Below are 15,806 nucleotides of genomic sequence, written 5' to 3'. Positions count from 1 at the left end.
TCGGAGTCGATGACATTTGGTTACTGTGGTAATCAATGGCCATTGGCAAGACTGGACTCCGTACGACGATCGTAATCCAATCAACAGTCCGGACATATGGTGATATTTACATATGTGGTCAAAACATCATTTGGGCAAGATGGTGCTCATGTGCTATTGCGCACCTTGCGAGTGATATACTTTTCCAGTCGCGTCACTCATTCCTCGGTACTATACTTTGTTTATGTTCGTACTGTATAAAGTTGTTCGTCGTTCCGATGAGCGAGTGTTGCTTCGTCGTTCCATCGGTTCGTCGGCTTGTTAAGCAAATGACTTCTCACAGATTTACCAAAGTCTGAAGGAAATGTGTGCTGTTTCTAGGTTCAGTAGCATGCACCGAACGCGGGCTATTTTCTTAGGATCTGCTACCCTGCTGAATGGCTGGTTGCAATATTTGAGTGAAGCTCGTGGCGAAAAAAAAAACAATAATTTGCACAATGTGAGCCGTCTTCGTTGACCGTTGAGCCAAAGAAGTCTGACCTTTTTTGACAGCCGCTGAGTGCTGTAAACTATGTAATCTGCGTAGTTAAATAAATAAACACAATTTGGTTCTGTCGTTGCCGTTACCGACGATCCATTTCTTTCTGCCGTGGGAACGACCCTGCTTTGCATCGACATCGACAGTCATTTAAATTTGCATCCTCCTCCCCTTCGGCAGCATTAACTCGAACTCACTCAATGAGCTGTGATTACTTCTAGTTTAGTCTTAAACTGGGCGAAGTCTTGGCATGTTACAGTACCTTAATATGTTTCGTTACAGTAGTACTAAAGTTATTGCTTACATTCATCGGAATGAATTCAGCGCAATTTTTGTTCTCGCGAGGAGTAGTTGAGGCAATACTTATGTAGTGGTCAAAATATAATTTTGCAAGGTGTGGATCTAGATGTAGAATGATCATAATGAATTCAGGGCCAAGTGGTTGTTCACAAAGATCAAAAGGATACGTATGAACCTTCCACTGCGCCTTACACCTTCAACTGAAAGTTCAGAAAACTTTCAACTGCTGTGCAACGCAACAATCTTTATGCTACTGAGCATGAGACTCGAGTACCCCTCGGGTGCCTATTTTTTGAACTTGGCAAAATATTGAACCTTGAGATGCAGATTAAAATTCGGTACTTAGTACAAAGTGGGGGTCGATTATGAGTTATGACCTTTTATGACCTTCTATAGCTGAATGTTTGGGTGATATTATCAACATATAACGTTGTTATTGAAACTTGTAATGAGAAGATAAAAAATACTTGTTCACAAAGGATTGGACATTTGTTTGGTGCCATTACTGTGGCGTCAACTGAAAAAGAGTTATCTATCAAAGAAGAAGTGCTCTGAGTTACTGGAAGCTGTTGTAAGCCACCTTAAAAACAGCTTGTATATGAGGCATCAGATATGAATGAAACAAATACGGGAAGAAGAAACTTCTCGTCAGTATAGGATCTGGTTTCAAAATCAGCTGGCTCCATATTTTAATTATCCTTTACCAAAGTATATGAACCGCATTGTTGCAGAGCATTGAAACAATGTTCGTTAACTGATATCTTTCTTGGCTAAAACATTCGTGAATATCAAATTATTCACTTTAACTACGAATTCATACCCTAGCTCATTTGCACTCGTTATATCTGTGACCTTCTGGGGCCCGTTTCTCGAAAGTTCCGGAAACTTTTCGGGTCCGCAAAGCCATTTTTAGTTAATATGTATCTAAAAATCGAGAGGTGTATACACCTGAAACTCCATGTATGAAGGGAACCTCTGTTCATATTAAAAATATGTGAAGAAAACAGCTCTGTAATCATAAGGTTTGAGATTTTGCTACGACTTTCCGGGTGCGAAAACTTTTCGGGACCTTCGAGAAACGGGCCCCAGGTACTTAATTTTCTCAACGTACGGAAATAAGGGAATCATTAAGCGATTTCGTTAATTTGAAGAATAAGTGACAAAGCACGATGCAAAACTTATACCGCGAGCAAATAAAATCATTTACCCCAAAAAGGGAAAGGATATTTAAAATGTCTTATATGATAGGACACTTGTGAAACTGGTTAGCCTAGGTGTAACTATGAACATCAAATCTGTTTTTAAACACAACATTCATGTTACACATGATATAATGTACGAATAACTGATAAACAAACTTCAAACAAGACATTTTGGTCCTCAATAGGAACAAAAAATAGAGCTCTCACCCTCCGTTATAAAGAATCACTTTAGCTACACATTTGGATTCAAATGAAAAATTCTCATTGAACATTTCGACTTGGCCAAGACATAACAAACATCCAAATATTGTTTCTGTGATGTTATTGGAATAAACATTATGTGCATCAAAGTAAAATTCAACAAAGAAACACTCGCACGTCAGAATAAAGTATTACAACAGTAAAATAATAAAGCCTTACTGAAAGGTTTAGAAGAAGTTTTCGGAATCAGTTGTCAGGAACACGCTTACGCTTGTACGAACCTGGCAGCTGATAACTTCAGCCAAACCTCCTGACAATCAACAACTTTCATTTCTGTAAAATTTACATTGAAGATGAATTAATATGTAAGCAGATGGTTATCATAAACGGCGCGTCGGCTTGCCTAAATATACTGACTCCACTGCGGCTAGCTCTCAGTAATTTTGAGGGTTACACCATGTAACCCTTCCAATTATTGGCAGCTAACCATTGTACAGTCAGTGCAATGTTTTGCTAACCGAAGGCGTTGTTCAGGCTATCCATATTGCTGTGGGAAGATGTTTGTTTATAAACAATATTTCTTTCATTTAAATTTCCATGGAATGAAACAAAAACAAAAAAGTCTTTGTCTTTGTTTCAGCAGGCAATAATTCTCTAGATGGAACATAAATAACAATAGACGATGTCACCGATATCTTCGCTATTCAGGCTAAACGTGACAATTTGTTACTACTTGCTGTTATCTGGTTTTCTAGAAAATATGTGAAAGTGCGTTTTCTACAATGTTCTCATCATAATGCTATTACATGTACAGGATATCGCGGAAAGAAATGCCGTGCTAAAGTTGGCAAGGGTAGAGCCGAAACAGTAAATATTCATCTATCAATGTCTTTCTTGACATGTAAATGACAAACTAACTTATGGGAATTAAGCCATAAAAGACAAAAAAACGCATTTGAAAAGCATATGGAAAAGTGGTTATCTGGCTGACAGAGTTCCTTTCCCGCTGTGATGCATACAATAAGAAACGCTTGAAAAAAGTCTTTTCTCAAAGAACAAAAACTTGTTAGTGAAAACCAATATGGCTTCCCTTTTAATTTGTGGTGGAAGCCCGGGGGTGGAAGTCATCCAGTTGCTATATCAAAACCGAAAATGAAAGCAACGATAACTATTCAGGGGATTTCCGTTGTAATCGGGTGTTGTTGTTCTTACATATATTAAGGTTATAAATTCATTTTGGGAAATTTTGTGTTGCGTTTAAACAGGCAGATGGAAAATGGTTTCTCAAACAAACGGCGTGGTGTTCGGCAAAGTCCGTCTAATTATCGCCTGATTCATACGACGTTCTTAGCGGCATGATACTCATCCCAATGCGCAAACTAGATGTATTTTATTTGACAGCAAATTCGGTTTTTGCTCTCTTAGCGTTTAGCTCGAAGTAAAGAAACTTCGTTGAGTGGAAATGCTGACTTCTTTAACTAAAATTCAGTTTTGCCTGTTCTTTGTGATTATGACCCAGCTATGGTCATGTCGTACTTGTAAGTGATTTTTGTACAAAAGATAGCTATTCTGTATCGTGCAGCGCATGAATTCGCTTTTCCCTGTCGCTGCTACAGCACAACATGATAGCCAGGGAGTCTTTGTATTCTTAATGCAGATAGATATTGCACCACTGCTTTCCTAGAATGAAGCTCGACATACATACGCTACCTTAATCAGCTCCTTGCTTGAAAGTTCCTCTTTACAGACCCTCAAGATAAACGCACGGCTTAATGTAAACGCCCGCCAGAATCTCGCCTTCTCTTCACTCCCTGGGCAGAACAGTTACCATAACGATAAACAAAATTTGCATACTATTTTCTTGGGAATATTATCAATGTTTTTTTCTCGTCATAATACTGCAAACATTTTCCACAGTCAGCATTGCACAAGTACCGTGTTAGTTTTCTGCGCCGGCGTCTGAAAATTCGCTCGCGAAGTACCTCGTAAAATGTTTTGGTTGACTTTGGTAGTACTAATTTGCCCAAGTGTATATCCGAACACTTTTAGCGAAGCCTGAGTGCAATGAAAACATCCTTTTGAACTCTGTACGATAAATGCATTTATTTCCTGAAAATAGTTGATCATCAAAGACAACAGTCAGTAACTGACAGGGAATTCACTGCCTTTTGAATTGTGCTGTGATAATATGAGAATTCATTGTTGCCGCAAGAATAAACGGCGCCGGCGTATTTTAAGCATTCAAAATTAGAAATCCCCTGATACACTTGAATCCAATTTTAATTTCTCCACGTTTTACCAACAAATTCATTTTGTTTGTTGGTGTTCAAATGATGAAAAAAGCCTTTGAAGATTAAACATGCATGGCGTTAATTTGTGCCTTGTCATTGACGATATTATTCTACAATTCATTAATAACTATGATATCACTGCTCTGAAAATTAAAGTATAAATATTATCAATTTCAGAATTAAGGGATAAGAAAATACTAACAATATTTTGAATTACGAACAATGTTCCGTTTTTTCGTCGGCGTCGCGCTCATAGTAGTATTCAGTTCTATACTTACAATCTCCGAATTTGTAATTAAAACTATCGGTTCTCTTCATTTTTCAGTGTCTTGGCAGGTCCGACATATATGCCGCGAAAACCACAACCCTTGTTGAAAACTAGTTGGAAACATAACCGAGACAGAGAAACAAAACATGTCACTCCTTTTGAGGCAGTACTTTTAAAGCGATTGAAATGCTTGCCAAAGCTGTTTTAACACAAACCTGTTATGACTGAAGGTGAGTGGATAAAGCGTCTAATCGATTAGCTGATGTTTATGTGTTTCACTCCTGCTAATGGAACTCAAAGGATAGGTCGCACACAATGTGTACGTGTGGCTAATGCATATTAATAGCAATTAACGTGTGGACAATTAAAGCAACACCAGATGTAGTTTATTTTGTTTATTGTTATCTAGCTAGTTACCAATACCTCGCTTTAGGTTCAGTCTTTTTAAATTTTGTCATATTTTGTAACCGTCACTTCTAAAGATGTGTCTTGTAACATACGAAACGTCAAGTTGAATATACCATACGTAATCTATTTGTTATGTTTTGTTACCGCTGTTTGTTTTCTCTTTCTCCTGAAACCATGTTGGTACGATTAGAAGAGACGACTTGACGAGAATGATCGGAAACACTGACCAGTTATTGTGATTATTACAATCCAATACATTGCTTACTATACAATACTTTTATAATAGACACTTACTGACAGTCGGCTGATTACATTAATTACATTATATTGAAAGACAAGGCATAACTTACCATATAACCTGTGTACCTCCGCCCCCCCCCCCCCCCCCCGCTAAAACAAGTCTCTCTCCCGATATTTTTGAGGGGAGGAGGCGAATGTACACAGGTTACTTACCTTACAATTTTTTTTCGGTGCATTTTTTGGAGTTATAGCAATAAAATATATAAAGTAAGCTGCGAGAAGCTAGTATTGTTACAAATATTTAAGTTAAATTAACATTTCTAATTTCAGTCTTGCTATTCCTTTCCCATCAGCGAGCTCTCTTTTTGTCAAGCGTCTCAGCGTTCTGCAATCCTGAATCTCATCATCTGATTGGCTAGTCACGCAAGGGGTTTTTCAGGAATACAGACTCAGGGTTACGGACCGCTCGGTTTTGGTTCTCTGTTTTAATCTGTGAAGAGCTTTGAAAATGTCAAAAAAAACACAACAACAACAACAAAAAAAAAAACACGGGAGTGAAAAGACAGGTTTTAGATAATAACAGCTAAATTTGCATCAGAGCGACTAACTTTTGTCCGCAGTCTTGATCATTAATTCGCTGTCATTTGAATATGTATTTTTTTTTTTGCTCTGCCAATTTTCGCGATTTCGAAATCTTTGCAATTAATTTTGGCAGTTTAATTAAAATAATAATAATACTAAATAAATAAAAAAAATGCTATTTCTGGCCTTGGTAATTCCATGTAATGAACAACGTCGTCTTTGGCCTTGAATCGACACCCAGCGTATGTTTCGGGCGGTACTCAAGATACAGACCTCCCGCTCGCAAATAGCAGACATAATCTTGAAGAGACAATAAGGAGCTTTTAAACCGGTTTGAAATAAGCTAGTGGTAATCACATGCCTTGGTCTGAAAGATGTTCTCAGGTCTAGAGGAATAATACAGGGTGGAGGCGGGGGATGGTCGACTGGGTGACATAATGGTTAAACCGTTCTAAGAGATCCAGATTCCATCGTTGGCCGTCGACTATGTGTTTTCTTCCTGAACAAGTGCTTACCTCTGAAAGGGCTCTTTCTCCATCTAGCAGTATAGATGGCGACTGTCGACATAATGCTTGGAAAAGCAATAGAGTAGCATCCTATCCGGGGGGAGTGGCAATATTCCAAGTCGGAATAATAAGACGATACCCACTCTGGCGGTGCGAGGCAGTTTTGCGCAGGAGTAGTTTTACCTTAAGCTTTTTACACCTCCGACATGAACCATAAGAGATGGTTTCCATTTGTGGTGTCGGCTCCAACTATGTGGAACGTATTCCCACTAGAGATTAAAGACTCGTCTTCCACGAATATTTTAAAAAGTAAACTGAGAACGTGGCTTTTTAGGAATCGGTCATTATTTATCGCCAAGGGGGTGTCGGAGAATTTTCGGCTAAAGACAATAACATTTAGCTGATCCCCCTTTTAAATGTTATTTTATTGAAGTGATCCCCCTCATAACTCTTGATAAATTTCGTGATGCTCCCCCCTTGTCTTCGCACACATATTCACCTTTCGACGTATATATTTAGTGCTTTTAACGATCATATGAATATAATATTTCTAACTATGATGTACTTACAGTGTAATGAAGCCGCCATGGTGCAGTCCCTTGATCCGTGTCTTTTGCTAGTCTGGATCCCAATATCTGATCAGGGTTCTTAGCAGAAGTTTTCACAGGCGTCCAATAAAACATAACAAGCAGCGTAAATTAAAGCGAGGCCCGAAGAGGCAAACCAACCTAGGGGTCCGAGGCATGCTCTCCTGAAAATTTTGAAATTGTAGATTGTCAAAGATGCGATTTCATGCATTTTGGGGTGCAAAGTGTTACGGAAAATGAGTTGTTTATGATCATTAAATTAGACGTAGCAAGTAGCGCTGTTCCTCCTTTTTGAATAACATTTTCTTAATTTATTGTTATATGAGTGCAAAATAAATTTTAATAACCGGAAGAGGTCGCTACATTCGATTTTACAGCCGGTAGAATTCCTCCCTTCTACTGAGAACCCTGTGACCATGTCAGTTGACATACCAGCAATCTAATCATGCCAAGTGCTTGGAAAATGCAAGGTTACTTTTTACAGTGCCAAATAACCGTCCACCAAGTCTGTATGGTCATGTGACATTTAGCGGTTCCCCCTTTTTTGGCTCTCAGTTATGACTGATCCCCACTTCCGTTATGCTAAAAATCAAATGATTCCCGCCCAAAACCCTCCCCCTCAGTCGATAAATAATGACTGGTCCCTTAACCAGTTGAATTTTTTATTACCTGTTTTTTTTAACTTTCTTAATTTATCACAGTAGGTATTTTTTATAGATTCAATTTATTGTAAAGCGCCATTGAACCATTGTAGCTCATTGGGAAATGGCGCTATAAAATTTTATTATTATTATTATTATTATTATTATTATTACCATTATTATTACGCAGACACAATGAAGTGCTGCTAAGCAGCGATTTGTGTTAGGAAAACGTCCTACCAAATGTGCTAACTATCAATATCCTTAGTTCGTATAGTGTGATCGTCCGGGTGAGTGGAGTTCTGAAAAGAACTGTTGTTGGTGACTGACGTTTCGACAACCTGAGCGGAAGTCATCTCCAGAGTTAAGTGAATAGTGTTGTCAGTCGATGATCTTATAAGTCTGGTCCGTTGAACGTGATTGGTCAGTATAGCCATGATGGTATTGGCTGAAAGACTCGTGTAAAGTTTGTCATCAGTCATTGGTGGGTTTCGATCCGTCTGATGTTAGTCAAATAGGTCGGTTTTTGGTCCGTGTATTGTGTATCGACTGAGGTGCTCAGTACCTCAACCACCGAAACTTTACGGACTACCGAAACTGCACAAACCTGGTATACCGATGCGACCTATAGTGTCATTCTGTGGGTCCCCTACGTATCAACTAGCAATGGGGTCGCCTGTTTCTGTTGTTGTCGCAGAAATTGTGATGCAACACGTGGAGGAACGCGTCCTTGCAACTTGCCGACAAACGATACCGCTTTGGTTACGCTACGTTGACGACACCTTTACCGCCGTTCACAAAGACGAAATTGACGATTTTCACGACCACCTAAACGAACAGAACGCCGACATCCAGTTTACTAAAGATATCGAAGAAAATGGAAAACTTCCTTTTCTAGACTGTTTGGTAAGCCGCGACAACAACGAACTACGAACGACAGTGTACAGAAAACCGACGCATACCGACAGATTACTTGACGAATCATCCTACAACCCGACTTCACACAAAGCCACGACCATAAAGACTTTGACGAGACGAGCGCAACTAGTTTGTGACACACCGGACAGCTTTCGTGACGAAAACAGATACCTTGAATGTGTTTTTCACATACACAACTACAACGCTGACTTTATTAGACGAAACATTTACCGACCTACTGAAGCTGACGCTACGAACAGGAACCCTACACCTGTTACTACAGTGACTATACCTTACATTAAGGGCACTTCTGAGACCATCTCACGGATCCTACAGCCCTACAACATTCGTGTAGCCCACAAACCTACAACTGCGTTACGACACTTACTGACCAACGTGAAAGACAGAGACGAACCTAACGACAGACAGGGAGCAGTTTACAAGATCAAATGCTCCGACTGCCAGGCTTCCTACATTGGTGAGACTGGCAGAAACCTTAACACGAGACTGACTGAACACAAACGAGCCACGAGAAATGGTGATGCCAACAATCACATTGCTGTACATCATCAACTGACAAACCACAACATTGACTGGGACTCTGCTCAGTGCTTAACCTACAGTACAAACTATTTTCAACGACTGACTCTGGAAAGCTGGTACACTAACCTAGAACAAACGCCTCTTAACAGATGTCAACAACTACCGGCGCCTTACAAACGACTTATCCATGACAGAAACGAAACCGACAAATGGACTTCTAACAGACCGACTTAACAATACACGGACCAAAAACCGACCTATTTGACTAACATCAGACGGATCGAAACCCACCAATGACTGATGACAAACTTTACACGAGTCTTTCAGCCAATACCATCATGGCTATACTGACCAATCACGTTCAACGGACCAGACTTATAAGATCATCGACTGACAACACTATTCACTTAACTCTGGAGATGACTTCCGCTCAGGTTGTCGAAACGTCAGTCACCAACAACAGTTCTTTTCAGAACTCCACTCACCCGGACGATCACACTATACGAACTACTGATACTCCTGGGTATCCTACTGCGTTTACGCATGTTGCTTATGCTATGTTTATGCGTTAATAAAAACCAGGCAAACCACTCAAGCCTATTTCTACAACTTTTTTTTTCGATTTACTTCTTGATTACCTGTTAATGTATTTTCTGATAGACAGCACAACTCTGAATGCTATCGCATTGTTATTTTGCACTTTGAGAACTGAAATAATTTTTGATACATTAAGTGTACATTGTTGACCCATATTCGTCGATGTATAAGAAAGACTTGCTCCTTACATGCACAGTTTCTATTGTTCTCATGATGAGGCTAAAAATTCCAGTTAGGTTTTGAATGTGGTTGAATGCTATTTTAGTGAAGTAAAATCACGATAGTAGCTGTTACTAAGTAGCGTGCCTTTCAAAATATGAATCTGTTCGGAGTGTTCGCTCTTTTTCACAATTACTATTCAAACAGAAGGTCTCTATCCACAGATCTAGATAGCTGGTGATTGCGGGAGTCGTGAGTCAAGTTTATCAAGGTCGATAGCAACCGATAGCGAGTTTTGCAGAACCAATGGGAAGGGGGGAGGGGTTGGGTGCCTCATGTTGCTCGTTTCTGGATGGCGTTGCAATCATTGCTTGCTAGCCAACAGTAACCGTGCGGTTTTCTGTGATGTTTTTGAACAAAACTGTTTAGAATCGACTTGATACAACTTATGTTCACTGGATCCGGCAAATTACCCCCGGGGGTCATGTTCGCTGCATGACTAAAAGGTAATGATATTGATCATGAGCTTTCAGTTTAATGGCAATAGTTTGCAGGAAGTCTGATTAAATATAAATATAGAATAAACATGTTTATGTGTAGAGCACAATAGAAATGATTTAAATCGGCTCACTTCGTATAGCATTCAAAAGTTTATTTTACAGTTTGCGGTTGGCTTTCGAAGGTACATGACTCGTATATCTCATTTTTCGTCGCTTTTAGGCATTATTTTAGTAATTCTTCCTTCTTATCAAATATGTTAATCGCCTCATGTTTTTACTGCTATGCGGAGCACAAGTAAAATAACACCCCCAATGTATTATTCAGGGTCTGAAAAGCCGTTTTTTTCAGATCGAGACCCGACGTAGGGATTTTTTGATCGTAAATATTGCTGGTGAAAAAGTATCATGTTGAGACTAAAAGTAAACTCGGGCAGAGGGAAATGATCAGTCGAGGTAAAGAAAAGGATTTTTTTTGCTAATTGCAGTCTTAAAATCGAACTGTCAAAAATTAATTTAGACATAGAGGATATTGTTTTTTTGGTCATTTCATCGGAGAATAAAGAAAACAAGCTTGAGGATGTAAATTCGCATTATAGCTATAGTTGACTAATTGAAATCGGTGTAACATACATATATAGATTCCTTTTAATTTTAGCAAGCCAAAAAAAAAAAAACATTTAGTTACTAACGTCTTCTTGCTAACTGGTAATAATTGAACATGAAAGAAAAAAGCAGGAACTGTTAAAAACCTATATATTCCCAGCTTGAAAATTCTACTCTGATTCTATAAATAAATAGAATAAAAAGAAGGATCGATTTATTTCTTTTCTAAAACCTTCCATTTCAAATCAATTCATTATTTTGAAACTAAGATATATTTTTTTCAGTTTTTCGCGTAAAAGAAACCCGACAAATATTTTATTTCAAGCAATTACCAGGCCTTCTGCTTCATACACGGTAAAACTTACACACGTACCATGAACAGTTGAGAGCGATTAAATATCATTTTCTGCGAAAGATCGCGTAGAAAGCCAAAAAAGCGCCCACCAAATATCAAATTGAAATAAAGTTCCACCTGACTATATAAATTGCATTTTTTTCTCAAATGTCATTGGTCGAAAGTAATTAGCTTATGCAAACTCAGTAACATTTATTTAAATACACGTACCACTTGCATTAATAGCAAATCCTACTACTGACAATCTGCCGTAGCATTTTAATCATGATATTCTGTTCTGTTCATTTTTTTAGAAACTAATAACAGGAAGTTTTTGTTTTAGTTTTTGCTCCGCTTGAGATGGTGGATCTCAGCTAAAGAGAACTCCTTGATAAATCCTTGGTAAGTCAAAATTCGTTAGCCATTCTTGCCCAAGTAACTGATGTAAATCCAAAATATTCATAGCCAAAATATAAAAACATCTTTTGGTTTCGTCTAGTTACTGAGAGGTTTAAAAAGTCACTTTCGGTTATACTTGTCTAGTTAATAGTATTTTCTTCCTTTCGTGCCAAAAATTAATGTATCCTCGGGCCAATTCAGTTTAAGACACGCAACAAACTCTCATTTCAATTCTTTTGTTTATACGTCGTGTTGTTAGTTTCTCTTTTCGATGGCGTCTTGTCAGTTTTTTCATTTCATTTTAATCTTCCATGCACTTCTATCTCAGTAATATTATGACATGAACAGTCAATGGCGAACTGTTCTGCCCACATATCACACACTTAGAAGTAGCCAGGCAAGTTTTGAAGATGACTACGGCAAAAGACACGACAAATTGATAACAATATCACTTTACTAAGCTGAAAGATGCGGCCCTTATGTAGTTTTCAATAAATCAATTTCTTTGAAAGATTTAAATTTTCTGTTTGTCGCCAAGAGGCCAGGTTTCATCATGTTCACGCTCTCAATTTGGGAAAGATGATTTTTTTTTCTACTTTTTCGTTACTTTCAGAGTAAAACAAGGTTGCGTGGTTGCATGGTAAAACGGTAGCAAATTTAATTTGGCAGCTGCTGAACATTTGTCTGCTTAGCAGAGAATTCAACATGTCAAACGCGGCAATTGATGACTCGCTTGGAACACGTTCGACTTCCAATGAGTCGAACTCTACTGTAGATCTAAAGTACAAGCCTTTCAAGGAAGCTGTTCCAGAACTTGTTCCATTTTCTGTAGCAATCATCTTGACGAACAGTTTTGTGTTTGTCCTCTTCTCAAAGAAGAACTTCCTCAGGACTCCTGCAAACTACCTTCTACTCAGCCTAGCGTTATGCGACTTCTTTACTGGATGCGTGAATATTCCGCTGGCCATTATGGCGTTCACCCAGGCAGTGCCGTACGCGAAGCTACCCGACGTGTTTTACTTGGTGACCGTATTACACAATTTTACAGCTGTTGCCACTGGTTATCATATTCTTGTTATTACTCTTGAGAGGTATCTAGTGTTCGCATGGGAAAATAGACGTCCAGTTTCCAAGAATGCAATCATGCGAGTTCTGGCCATGGTTTGGGGAGCATCGGCCATCATCGCTATTGTGCCCTTCTTCTGGAAGTCAGAATTCTATGCAAATAATCCCAAGGCGTCCATTCTTCAAACGTCCCACGCCGTCTTCTGCCTAGCAGCCGTCTTTTTCTTGCCATACATGTTCATAATTTATGCACATGCTGTCATGTTTGTTGCTATAAAGAAAACAAGGCAAGAAATGCAAGTGATACAGATTGGAAATGAGCCCATAAAAGCAGGCTGCTCTGATAGTGAGAAAAGATGTCTCGTGATATTTGTTACCATGGGAATATTGTATCTGGTTTGTTGGTGTCCATGGTTTACCTTGGCCTTAATCTTCTCATTAGACGATCAGACTGATAGTGGAATATACATAACTGTCTCCCATGTTTTCGTTGTTGTTCGGTATATGACTTCGGTTTTGAATCCTGTTTTGTACACTTTCTTTAAGAGAGACTTCTACAATGCATTCAAACAAGTTATTCTCAGGAAAACTCTGGAGGAACGGTTGTCTTTATCAGATCTGGAAACCGCTAGGAACACTACCCGTGATGAATTGTAAAGCAAGGTTGTATTGCAACATTTTCAATCAATAAACTAACGTCAGGATGGTTTCTTTTTGTTCGCCAGCAATTGCTCGATCAAAGCGAAATTCTAAAGTTAGGAGTATTTTTTATCGTTAACATTTGCTGCGTTATACATTTAGTTATTGGCGAAGTTCTGGCTGCGTTTAAAACTGCGGATCAAGATATATAAGATAACTGATAAAACACTTATTACAGGTAACATCCTAAAGGCACATGAATACAATACACTACGATAATGGAATAATGAATAAAACATAATATAATTAGTGAAAAAACATAACAGCTGTGCTGCGTATGACCAACTTGCATTCTCTTGACTAAACTACTTTAACAGGGATGTGGTGCGTATTGAAAAGTTAACAGAAAAAGATCGAAGGTCTAGTGACTGCTTACGACCGCCAATGGTCACATGTAAACCTGTTAAGGGAAAGTACTTCGCTGACATCGTTTAGAAACACAAACAGCAATGGATAAGGAAAACGCGAAAGCTGAAAAGAAGAACACTCATACGAAAAGCATGAAAATATTGCCAGTGTAGGGGATCTAGTAACTGAGTTGTGAAACTCTTAAACCTTTATTCCCGATCAATGAGAACGTAATTCTGTATTTATCTAACATAATACATGTGAAATTAGCGGTGGGTTACCAGTGAAAATATTTCACATTTCTAAGTTCCAGCCGAGACATATTTATCGCATGTCTATAGCTGGTGTGGCAAAGACTGGCTGTAATTAAGTTACATAAACTGGCTTACAACTGCTGGGAAACAATTTCCCATATTAACATAGCGCGCAAAATGTTTTAATTCGTGGTCTAATGAGTTATAAGATAGTCCAAATATTATTGCAAAGTTTACGCATGGAAATGCTTCTAATAATTTCCAAGGAAGGCCAAAAGCTTTCGAAGGATAATTGATTGTCTGAAATTTTCCTAACATATCAGAACTGCAGGTACTTCAAAATAATGCTGCTAAAGTACTGTTGGGCCTTCCAATCCGAAGCTCGTCAACTCATGCCTTGAAAAGCCTTGATTTCAAGCCACTTGCTTTAAGGCGATTTTTTCATCGTTGCACCGCAATTCATAAGTGCTTAATTGGATCAACAGATTTTGACTTCAGTTTCATTAGAAATCAAGCTGTTCACTCGCACAATACGAGACAATTGAACGATCTTCGTTTGCCCCTCCCTCGCACTAACTGGGGCAAGCAAATGTTCATTTATCAAGCAGCGAAGGACTGGAACAGCCTCCCGCGTGAATTAAAAGACACACGTGTTTTATCTATTTTTAAAGCAAAACTGAAAACTTCTTTGAATGATTTTAGCTAATTTTAATCTTTAGAATTTTAACTTTTTAACTAATACGAACTCTTTTTACTCTTATTTATTTTAGCTTGTAGTAATTTATTAGGTAACTCTTATTTATGTCATTTTTAGGTGATTTTTATTTAGGAGGGCTCCACTGAAAACCACCATTGGCGAGTTGGATTCCCTCACTAAATGTTATTATTATTATTATTATTATTATTATTATTATTATTATAACACGAAGACTTACAAAGATGTTCGACAATTATCGAAAAGTTCACAAATATTTTCGATTGCCTCTTGAAATTTTCCAAAGCCAATGTCTTTAGTATGGATAATCGCACGAGGCCGACTAAAATTAGTAATAGTAATTTTGACCGAGTGGGGTGTAATTCAGGGAATAAGCGGTAAAGTGATTTGACGAGGACGCAAGGCTAGGCCGATTTGAAATGACGAGCAGATATTTCGCACTTCGGTTCATTGGAACATTAGCGTTTTGTCAAAACGCTGTTGGTAACCGCTTCAGAGTATAGGCGTCTTTAAGTTCTCCTTTATTTTAGTTTCGATTTTTTTTTTTTGGTACCAGATCGGCAGGTTATTGATTTCTTTCGATCGGCTTTCCACTTCTCCACTTTCGTGGTACAAGAGGCCATTGTTGCAAACCATTCCAGGTTTCTTGACTTTGTTTATTCAATGGTTAGTTTTTAATTGTGACGAAAACCAGCAATACGCCTGAATAAACGCTACGGTATGTCACCTGGGAGAAAAGGTAAGCCTTGTTCTTTCCTCCTATGCTATTGCATTTTTAATAAAACTTAAACACATAATAATTCGGGAATAAGATGTACTAATGAACCGCCATTCGTTCATTCGCTCGAAAAGTCTTTGTTTCTACATGTATTGTATTATTTTGTATATACACCTTGACATTCTGGACGCCCGTATCGGAAGTTCGACAC

General features: G+C 38.4%; 2 protein-coding genes across 2 annotated transcripts in view; both read left to right on the top strand.

Moving 5' to 3' along the window:
• LOC145503133 (uncharacterized) overlaps positions 1-15,806 on the top strand; it is a 403,728-nt gene that overhangs the window by 286,018 nt on the left and 101,904 nt on the right. The window lies entirely within an intron of this gene.
• On the top strand, positions 12,367-13,518 carry LOC145460637 (neuromedin-U receptor 2-like). Its single transcript, XM_081445511.1, has one exon. The coding sequence runs from the start codon at positions 12,502-12,504 to the stop codon at positions 13,516-13,518; it is 1,017 nt and encodes a 338-aa protein (XP_081301637.1). The 5' UTR covers positions 12,367-12,501.

Source organism: Orbicella franksi, chromosome 11 (genome assembly GCF_964199315.1).
Source record: "Orbicella franksi chromosome 11, jaOrbFran1.1, whole genome shotgun sequence".
Taxonomy (NCBI): Eukaryota; Metazoa; Cnidaria; class Anthozoa; order Scleractinia; family Merulinidae; genus Orbicella; species Orbicella franksi.
The sequence above is the reverse complement of the archived record's forward strand: the minus strand, read 5'-3'. Positions and strand labels throughout refer to the sequence as shown.

What these genes read in the sequence shown, in the direction of transcription:
- LOC145460637 (XM_081445511.1), top strand. Translation starts at nt 12,502, where the DNA reads ATGTCAAACGCGGCAATTGATGACTCGCTTGGAACACGTTCGACTTCC.